This window comes from Sorex araneus, chromosome 1, assembly GCF_027595985.1.
Source record: "Sorex araneus isolate mSorAra2 chromosome 1, mSorAra2.pri, whole genome shotgun sequence".
Lineage (NCBI taxonomy): Eukaryota > Metazoa > Chordata > Mammalia > Eulipotyphla > Soricidae > Sorex > Sorex araneus.
The window spans coordinates 269729024-269740041 of NC_073302.1; the positions used below are offsets into that span (position 1 = coordinate 269729024).

At 36.4% G+C, this 11018-nt stretch overlaps 1 protein-coding gene across 1 annotated transcript; it reads left to right on the forward strand.

Moving 5' to 3' along the window:
• The first annotated feature begins 720 nt into the window (after positions 1 to 720).
• Positions 721 to 2685, forward strand: LOC101544937 (adenosine kinase-like). The gene is made up of 2 exons (XM_055144231.1): positions 721 to 857; positions 1594 to 2685. Exons 1-2 carry the CDS (start codon positions 741 to 743, stop codon positions 2464 to 2466), a joined length of 990 nt encoding a protein of 329 aa, XP_055000206.1. The 5' UTR covers positions 721 to 740; the 3' UTR covers positions 2467 to 2685.
• Positions 2686 to 11018: the final 8333 nt, after the last annotated feature.

Consider the following 11018-nt stretch of genomic DNA (forward strand, 5'->3'; position numbering starts at 1 on the left):
TCTTCATTTTACTTGATTTTGCAGAGGTAGTATTACAAATAATTTTAGCCACGTAGAAAAAACACTTTACCAGCTAGCATCATCAGATGAATACTTGAATCAGACAATATTAACATCACTATTAATTTTATGCAAAACATCATTCTATATTTAAACTTAAAGCCATAAAATTAAATTATTATACATTTTTTCAAGTATTAAATAATCTTTTCCTCTACTAGAGGCGCTACCTCCCTGCACTGAAGAGATTATGCCAGCATATTCCATATGAATTATGAATGCTGTTCTTAAATTCCAAGAAGAAGACATCACTAATTTGATCATCAAATGTTAATGTAATAGTGATATTGTCCTGTGGTTTTTGTACCGTATTACTTAATCCAAAAAATTATGTTTCTAGTAAAACAGTCAAAGGTACCTTTTGCACATTAAAATTTGTTTTGTGATCCGAAAAATAAATGTATCATTTTTGGCATATTTCCAAACATCAGATAAAAGTACTATTAAAATCATTTTTATCATATGTAAGGTTTAACAACGATGGTCCTCATTCCCCTGACACTGAAAGTGCCCCACCAATACACCATCGGGCTACTCTAGCATGTGACAGGGACAAATAGAAACATTGCTGGTGCTCGCTTGAGCAAATGGATGAACAATGGGAAAACAGTGATACACTGATACAGTGATTATATTTAAAATGTTCAAACAGGACTGTCGAGTGGGGTGGGCACGCGAAGATGGAAGCTGCCGAGGAGGGGCCGAAACCCAAAAAGCTGAAGGTGGAGGGTCTGCGTGTGCTGAGTGAAAATGTCCTTTTTGGCATGGGAAATCCACTTCTTGACATCACTGCTATAGTAGACAAGGATTTTCTTTTTTTAAAATTTATTTATTTTTAATTAGTGAATCACCGTGAGGGTACAGTTACAGATTTATATATTTTTGTGCTCATGTTTCCCTCATACAAAGTTCGAGAACCCATCCCTTCACCAGTGCCCATTCTCCACCACCAGTAAACCCAGCATCCCTCCTACCCTCCCCAGTCCCGTCTCCCCCCACCCCACCCCGCCACTGTGGCAGGGTATTCCCTTTTGTTCTCTCTCTCTAATTAGGTGTTGTGGTTTGCAATAAAGGTGTTGAGTGGCCACTGTGTTCAGTCTCTAGTCTACATTCGGCCCTCATCACCCTTCCCCCGCATGGCCTCTGACCACATTTTACTTGCTGTTCCCTTCTCTGAGTTGCCCTCTACCCAGAATGTGAGGCCAGCCTCCAAGCCATGGAGTCAACCTCCTGGTACTTATTTCTACTATTCTTGGGTGTTAGTCTCCTACTCTATTATTCTATATTCCACAGATGAGTGCAATCTTTCTATGTCTGTCCCTCTCTTTCTGACTCATTTCACTTAGCATGACACTCTCCATGCCGATCCACTTATATGCAAAATTCATGACCTCCTTTTTTCTAACAGCTGCATAGTATTCCATTGTATAGATGTACCAAAGTTTCTTCAACCAGTCATCTGTTCTAGGGCACTCAGGTTTTGTCCAGATTCTGGCTATTGTAAACAGTGCTGCGATGAACATATAAGTGCAGATAGACAAGGATTTTCTTGATAAGTATTCTCTTAAACCAAATGACCAAATCTTGGCTGAAGACAAACACAAGGAACTGTTTGATGAAATTGTAAAAAAATTCAAAGTCGAATATCATGCTGGTGGCTCTACGCAGAATTCCATTAAAGTGGCCCAGTGGATGATCCAGCAGCCAAACAAAGCTGCCACATTTTTTGGCTGCAATGGGACAGATAAATTTGGGGAGATCCTGAAGAAAAAGGCCGCGGAGGCCCAGGTGGACGCGCATTCCTATGAGCAGAATGAACAGCCCACAGAAACGTGTGCTGCGTGCATCACGGGCAGCAACCGGTCACTCGTGGCTAACCTTGCAGTTGCCAATTGTTATAAGAAGGAAAAACATCTCGATATGGAGAAAAACTGGACACTGGTAGAAAAGGCTAGAGTTTATTATATCGCAGGATTTTTCCTTACAGTCTCTCCGGAATCAGTGTTAAAAGTGGCTCACTATGCTTCTGAAAAGAACAGAATCTTTACATTGAATTTGTCTGCACCATTTATTAGCCAATTCTACAAAGACTCATTGATGAAAGTTCTGCCTTATGTTGACATACTTCTTGGAAATGAGACAGAAGCTGCCACTTTTGCTAGAGAGCAAGGCTTTGAGACTGACGGCATTAAAGAGATAGCCAAAAGGGCGCAAGCGCTGCCAAAAGTGAACTCCAAAAGGCAACGGATCGTGGTTTTTACCCAAGGGAAGGATGAAACTATCATGGCTACGGAAAGTGAAGTCACCACTTTTGCAGTCTTGGAGAAGGACCAGAAAGAAATCGTTGATACCAATGGTGCTGGAAATGCATTTGTTGGAGGTTTTTCTGTCTCAGCTCGTCTCTGAAAAGCCCCTGACTGAACGCGGCCGTGCTGGCCACTACGCAGCAAGTGTCATAATCAAGAGAACTGGCTGTACCTTCCCCGAGAAGCCAGACTTCCGCTGACGGGAAGCAGGAGTCCGACCCCGGGAGGACAGACACTGCCCTGACTGCATCCCGAGAACTCCCACATCAGTCAAGGAGAAAATTGTCTGCCATCTTTTCCGACTCTGATAATGTTCATTCTTAATTTAGATGGTCCAGCAATGCTCAGTAGAATCTTTACTCTCTAAATAACCTATAAAAATGATGCTTATTTCCGTAGTTGGATAGTGCTGCTTGAATGTCAATTAAACAGGAATCTATAACATTTCAATTGAAATTTTTATTTCATTTTCAATTGCTTTTAAAATATATGTGTATTTAGCAAACTAATCATTTTTTACATTTCTGCTTTGAATGCAGATGCCATTTAATATAATAGCTTTTTTAAAAAAAGAATTAATCCTAGTACATCAATCTCTAGCTTTTTATATAAGTATATTTAATTTAGGAGTATGTGTATGTATGTACCACATATGTACATGATGAATTGTCAAATAACAGAAATAATTATCTTGCCAAATAATCTCTTCTGTGTGTACTTGAGTGTAATCAACTTTGAGAATAATTAAATAATTTGCCAAAGTTTGAGTTCTATTATAATACTCAAATCATAATCTTATATTTGCAATGATACTCTGTAATTTGATACAAATAAATAAAAACTTATCATCTGGGGAAAAAATAAAATGTTCAAACAATAGCAAAATAGGTCATTTCCTTGATTAGTATTAATATAAACATACTTATTTTGATATAATGTTTTGGCTTTGGATCATACCGACTGGTGCTCAGGGTATTCCTTGCTTTGTACTCATGGATCACTCCTGGTGGGGATGGGTACCATATATGATGCTGGGAATAAAATCAGAATCAGAGGCAGGAAGAGCAAATGTCTTAATCCATGTACTTCCTCTCTGGAACATCTTCCTGAATACTAATCAGAAGATCAGCAGTATTAGTATCATCGAGGACTTGTTAGCAAGGCAGAATCATGGACCTTTTCAAGATATACTGAATCAGAATCTGTTTGAACAAGTTCCCCCAGGTCATTAAACGGCAGAGAAAAGTTTGAAAAAATTTAAACTAACGTTAAATGCATTGCTGTAACAGTGTGGTAAGGCAAGTTTTAACCTTACCAAGAAGTCAAAGCCTACAAATAAGAACTCTGTACAGAAAGTATCATGATTGTACTTTAGCAGTTATCAAATCTGGTATTGCAGAGTAAAAATATCCTAGCTGAGTAAAATTTTAAAGAGAAAAAGTAATTTCTATAGTCATTCCAGTTTCCTGGGTGTTTAGAATTAGGAAATTGGGGATAATCCATTTATTTGCTAGGGTACCATCATAACGGATAAAATTCTTTGCCAAATGGCAAACAAGTGAACGGCTGTAATTTAACACCAGACCGGAATTCCTGCTGTATTTCCAATAGTACCATACAAAGTATTTGCTACAATTTTGAGATTGCTGTAACATGATGAAATCTAAAAAAGTCATCTTGATATCTGTGATTTCAAAAAAAGTGTCCAAAATGCTCATATTTATGGCACAAGGGTGAGAGGCTTCTGATACATGACCAATTTATAAAGATTGAAAATGAAGTGACCCAGCAAATGCCCCCTAAAATGATGCCAAAATTAAACAAGGACAGATAGATAGATAGATAGATAGATAGATAGATAGATAGATAGATAGATAGATAGAGAGTTAGGTACAACAAAAATTTTAAAACAATTCTTTGAAAAAAAAATATTCCAGGAAGACACATAATCATTAAGAGTTTTTAGATTCTCTTTAGTTCTGCAAATCAAGATTAGACATTTTAATATTATAATAGTAGCAGATTAATTTATGGATGAAAGTTATAGGCAATTGTGAAAAATCTTTATACATATTTCACATTTCCTTTTTCTTTTGTCTACACCCAGTTGTGCGCAGGGATCACTATTCGTGGGCTCTGGGGACCAGAGGGGATTCTGAAGATCAAACCCAGGTAGGGCACTTGCAAGAAAATTGTCTTACCTGCTGTATGCTATATCTTTAGTCCCTATTTCAAATTTCTTAAGCTTAAGCAACTCCCCAAGTTACTGTTCAAGACACTAAACTCATTATAAAGCAGGGAAACAGGAAAAGAAATCAATTCATTTCATCATGTTGAAGGAATTGTTCTCTAAAATATAATTACTTCCCTCAAATGCTTCAGTGTTACAGCTTTCAGTGACTTTAAAAAAAAGTTTCAAACAACATTAAAGTTTGAATGTCTTCATGTGCTGTCTGATCTGTGACAAAATTCATTTGTCAAACTTTCTTAAGCCCCAGTATATGTTGTGGTTTGAGAATATGTCAATGAATCGGGGATAAAGTACTATTCATTCAAGAAAGGAATTTGGGCATTTGCTTTCACCTCACCCCATGTTATATACATATTTAAGAACTTTCACTTAGTCTTATGACCTGGTAAATAGCAACATATATATTTGTAAACTCTCATGCATATAGTGCACTTATATTCCCTTTTGTCTGGTGAAGTGCACTTTGTAAAACCCCTACCTCGGAGCAGATGATTTGCTAGAGGCCAGGAATGGGTATATTAAGTAGTGGAAGAGATTGAACTATGAGTGAAACATTGTCTTTGTCTTCAATAAGTTTGTTAATGTCACTTAGACTCTGCGTTTCTGTCATTTACTAGCTTTGTAGCTTTGTTCAAGCCCCTTAAGTTGTTTCCCAGTTTCTTCAGTTGTCACGAGGAGGATAACTATTGTTATGCCACAGGTATGTTTTAGAGAATATTTGGCAGAATGTATGTGCATATAGTATAAGCTTAGCAAATGCATGTAAAATATGCTCTCCTTTATTTGATAATTTCCATTATAGTAAGGTTGATACACATTTTATTTATTTACTAAAATATTTTTTAACAGCATCTCCAAGAGATAGGCCATTACAAAGCTATTCATGATTTAGATCTGACTTTTGTCCATATCTCAAACTTGACTTTTCACCCAGGTGGAACACTTAGAATGGGTTGGGAAGCTTCTCAGCTCCACAGTTTCTGAATTCTGATTCAATTAGTCTGGGCCGGAAATGAAGAAGGAAGGCGCTAATTTTTTAAGTCTCACAGGTGACTAAATGTGGAGTCAAATCTTAGAAAGAGGCTGATTAAGACACCTGAATTCAACTTTATTCTTTTTATTATACTGATTAAACCCACCGATTTTCTCTAGCAGTTCTAGATCTTTATCCATAACCAGGCGTCATGGTCAAGGTCTTATTGAAATGATGCAATTACCTATCCTACTGGACTCTGATCTGGCCTACAGTGAATATAAGCTTTCTTTCTTTCCTCGCACACCTTAGGAAGTATAGGCTTCCGAGAGCAACCCTGTCTCTTAGTTCTGTAGCCACAGCTCCTTTGGACAGTTGTTTGCAGAGAGATGTCCCTCTCTCTCAACAATCACACAACAGAGACAAAGTAGTGTTCCCGTAATATTCTCTCTAAAGAAATCCTCTTCATACATCAATACATCAATGCATCAGTGCCATCTTCATCAGTCATGTGCCACACTTAATAGCCGGGTTATACTGCTGGCCTCTACTGGATGGGGTTTGGCATCATCCCCAGCAAATTATACAAAGATGTTTTGACACCTGCAATGTTATGACTCATAGGAAATATGTATACATACATATTATATATATGTATATAAAATTGGCCATTTAGATAAATGAATAAGTATTTGGCATTCAACCAATTTCTGATTCACAGACCTCTCCCCCCCAAAAAAGTCCCAGAATCTCCTAAGTGGTTTGAGTGATAATGATATCTCTTGCAATATCAAGAAAAACAACTCTTGCAAAACACCTCTGAATAGGGAATCAGTTGTCTGAGAAATGCCTATGAATAGAGATGGTATGTTCTGTTCAGTGGTCCCATTTCCTGGGTGAAAAGAGGAATTGGAGATTGAGCTTGTTGGTGTCCAATGATTTAATCAATCATATCTAGCTAATTAAATGAAGTCACATAAAAGTACAAAATTAGTTTTATCTTTGGCTCCTGGTAGCATCTTTGTTGGTAACTTTGTAAAATTTGGGCATAGTGGGTAGTGGAGGAGAGAGTGGTATACCTTGAGAGGCCATGTAAACTCCACCTTCTTGCCATTCCTTGTTTTCTCTGAAACTCTTTCATTTGTTCATTGATTTATAATCTTTAGTGTCTTTTGTAATAGATTAGAGTTATAGTGTGTAAAAGGGTTTCCGAATTCTATGTGCCCTACTAGCATATTAATTAAATTTGAATATGGTGTTCTGGGAACTTCTGATATATAGTCAGTTGCCAGAAGTTCACATAGAAATATGGACTGAGATGAGCCTATCTGTTATGAGGAGGGAGTTGTGGGAACCAGTAATATACAATCAACTGGTCAGAAATCCAGGTGGCATCCTGAAGCTGGCAGCTGGAATCTAATATAAAGTATGGTCTTAGGAGAGTGAGTCTTTAACTTGTGAAATAAAATGTGATTACTAGGTACACAAGAACTGAGTCAAACTCTTGGACTCCCTTCTGGTTTCTGAAAATTGTTTGTTGGTGTCTGGAAACCTCTATATATGTTGCAATTGGGCCAGGAAACTCAAAATGCAGCCTCTCTCTTAAAACACGTGGACTCTAAATATAGCTAATCTTTAGGGTTTCATCCAAACCTAAGACAGCAGGATAAATCCCATTTTAACATTCAACTTCATTTGCATATAGAAATCCTTCAGTAAACTCAGCTAACTTTAGAGAGGAGTAGATAGAGCAACTTTGTATCATGAGTGTCTGGTTTTTTTAAAAAAATGCATTGAGTTTCTATATTTGAAATATTGTCTTTGTGTTATTTTTTCAGTTCTAATACATTCAGCTAAATTGTGAGTTCTTTAAGAGTGTGCTGAAAAGGTACTGCAATGGAAAAGTTAGTGAACTTAAATCAAGTGTGATGAAACTTCCTCTGTGATAAATTTTCAAAGAAAATTCCTATTTTATTGCTGATGGAGAGGGTATGATAGGATGTATTTCATGTTTTCAGTTCTCATAGATCTATTTTCTTATGTTTAGAAATATAGGTACTGCCAATGTACAGGAAAAAGATTTCTTCTAAAATTTGACATACTCTGAAAGATTAACAGAAAAAATGCAAATGGAAGAGTTCATAGCCTTCATTTTACAAAAAACTTCAAAGTTGCATTGGCTCTTAAAAATTAGCTTCAATCTCTTTTCATCTGCATTATAAAATTTAAACTTAATAAACCACTAGTGGTATATTTAGAAGCTAGTTGCTAATTAACATCTTTTTGAATGTGCAGAAATAACCAAGCATAGAAAAAGTTAAACAAGTTTGACTTTAATGTAATTATGCTGGAGACAAATTTAATCAGATATTTATCAGATTCCCCTGAGAATCTTCTGAAGCAGCACTATTAATATGTTTTCCCAAATATTCACCAGGACCAAACCTTCAATGGAACTAAAGGAGCTCTCCTGTAAAGTCTTTGAATGGTGTTTTTTCTTGGGTTTTGTATTTGGTTTTTTTTGCGTATTATTATCCACCCCAGGCATCAAATGCCTTTGGGTAACAGGACTATTAGAGTTAAGCACAATAAGTGTTGATCTCATGTTGACCAGTTTATGTTGGGATTACATTGCAGTATTTTTTGTCTGATTGCATAGAAAATCCCTTAATGATCCTAGTGAGATTAGAAAAACAAATATGAGGGTGGCCTTGCACAAGTGTGTCAGAGAAATTTGTCCTCAGGTTAAGAAGAGCCTGTAGCAATGTGGAAAATTCCCCCCATTACAATCAATTTTCTTAATTGTGTTGCTTTTTAGCCCATCAGAATTGGGTCTCCTAAGTTAGAAGTGAGAACAGCAGTGCTTACAATCATAAACATTTGTGAACATTTTGCTTCTCAGGATCTCCTATGTGTTAACATTCACAAGAAGTAAACAAGTTTGAAATGAAATAGAAGAAAAGCTTGACACTTTGACTAAACAATTTATGTCCTAGTGCTGGTTCTCCCGACTCTCAAAATCATTCAAGTCTCTGCAATTCTGTACTAAATCATGATTTGAATGTTTTCAAGTTTAGCTCCAACTGCAGAGGATCCTAAATTGTCTCTAATAAATTCTTCCCGGGAGCAAGGTTTTATTCACTTTTTGAAATGTTTCCTAAATATATTTTAGACTCTCTCATCCCCTTTTTATTCTGCATTAAGATTTCAAATAAAAGTATGATAGATGCTGCTTTGATTTCAGTGTTACAGTTCATAGACATCTTATGCAGAGTTGTTAGGCAGTAAGGAGATGGATGGAGCTGATTTCTAGTTTGTGTGTTATGCTTTTAATGTGAGCAACAAAACAAGAGCTATTTTGTTCTTATGCTTCTAAAAAATAAACAGAGAGGAGGAAAGTGAGATGAGTGGGTGCATCTGAAAATTTTTAGTGATTGTGCTTTAGAAGGAGGAAAAATTTGATTTTTTTTTTACTTTTCCACATTATTTCAAAGCACCCTGAAAGACAAACTAATTTGGAAAAGAAATCTGGAAAAGAAACTAATTGAAAGCATGCTTGGGTTTGTCATATAGATTAAGGAATGCTGAAGAAAAAGGACAGGAAAGAATAAGACCTATTAAAAAAAACACCAACTTAGTGACTACAAACCTTAGTTCATTGATATCTGGTAATATCACTGCTCATTTCATTATCTGTAAACATTGATTACCACTTCAGTCCATTTCAGTTTGTGTGTGTGTGTGTATGTGTGTGTGTGTGTGTGTGTGTATACACTTGCACATTCCTATTTTGGAGAAAATGATGAGCTAGTCAACCAATTTTCATGCTTTTTGGGTTAAACAGAAACTCTAAGTTATCACACTAGGGCATGAACATTCATTTGAAAAATAGAAACAGACTTTAGTATAATTTCTTCAGTTTACTAGGTGTCTGAAGCATATTTCTTCTCTGTGTTGTTTTGGGCTTATACTTTTCCCTCCATCTGTCTGCACTATACTATAGTTTTAGAAAGTCCAAGAAAATCCTAGGATACTCAAGTAAAGTAACAGCAAAAAACCATGCTCTTTACTATTGCCACAAACTGAAAAAAAAACTTTTCTCACTTTCTCCACTTTTTATTCCCACTTTACAGTGGAATAGCAGCTGTGTTTAACTTGATGAATTTCAATAAGATGTAACAGATGTTGGAAAGATGTTAATAATAATAATAAAAAAAACTCTCTAGAATTTTTCTTCTCCAAATACAGTTGGGATTTTTTAACCATTCACGATTCAAAAATCTTAGGTGAAAATGAAGGATTTTTTTCAATCAAGGTGGACTGCTTATGTTCTGCTAAGACTAACAGCCGCACTTGATTTCATGAAGAGAGGGATGGGGACGATATTTTAGATAGGAAAGATGAATGCAAATTTATTCCAAATCCTTTTAAAGAGCAAGTAATTCAGTCAACAAATACATAGATTCATGAACAAACAGGGGATGTTTACATATAAATCTTTAAGTTTGCTTGAACAGCACGCTGAAGACTGTGTTGTTGAAGTCTGAGAAAGGAACTCTCCTTTTCTTGTTCTTTGCTGTAATTGTGTGATGGCAAATTCCTCTGCAATGGGCTAAATACTGAGCCAAAGGCTCTGTTAGTAAAAATTCACCTATCTGTATTTGCTGCTCTTTTGTTTGGGTTTGAATAGGGGGAAAAGGAAGTGGGAGGGGCTGACCCATATCAGACTGGGCTCTGGCTTTACTCCTGGTTCTGTGCTCAGAGACAACTCCTGGCAGTGTTGAGGAGACCAAATATGGTACTGAGAATCAAATTTAGATACGTTGCCTGTCAAGTAACTGTTTTGCCCACTCTGCTATCTTGTGCTTATTTTATGCTGTTTAGAGAAAATAAATGAAAAATAATGAATTCCTACTGTGTGGTTGGTCATTCAATTAGTATTTCTATATATTTTATTTCATTTAATCTTTGTTTAAATTTTACCAGAATAAATCAATCTTGTGAGGTTTCCAGAAACTTGCTAGAGAGATAATTCACGGGTAGGATGTTGGCCATGCATGCCACTGACCCGGGTTGGATTCCCAACAAACCATATATGCCCCCAAGCACTACCAGAGTAATTTCTGAGTGCAGAGCCAGGAGTCACCTCTGAGTATCACTAGGTGTGGCCCCCAAACAAATCAGCGAGCAATATTATCTGATTGAGCACCTAATTGTATAGTACCTCATCTTCTTCTTCGCTTTTGTGAAGAATTGCTGTACCATACTATCTCTCAGTAAATCATCAAAATAGGAGAGCTGTCATTCTATCTTTAGAAATTAAATTTAGGTGTGTTTGCGTTGGACTGTCTTTATCATTTCAATACTAATTTACTCATATTTTAAAGGCTTTAGGGTTCAAGACATTCTGAAAATATCCCAGTGTTTG

Excerpts from the sequence above, each read along its gene's own strand:
- LOC101544937 (XM_055144231.1), top strand. The coding sequence starts at position 741 with ATGGAAGCTGCCGAGGAGGGGCCGAAACCCAAAAAGCTGAAGGTGGAG. Across the intron at positions 858-1,593 it reads TTCTTGACATCACTGCTATA|ATAGACAAGGATTTTCTTGA; the intron begins GTAGACAAGGAT and ends ATATAAGTGCAG.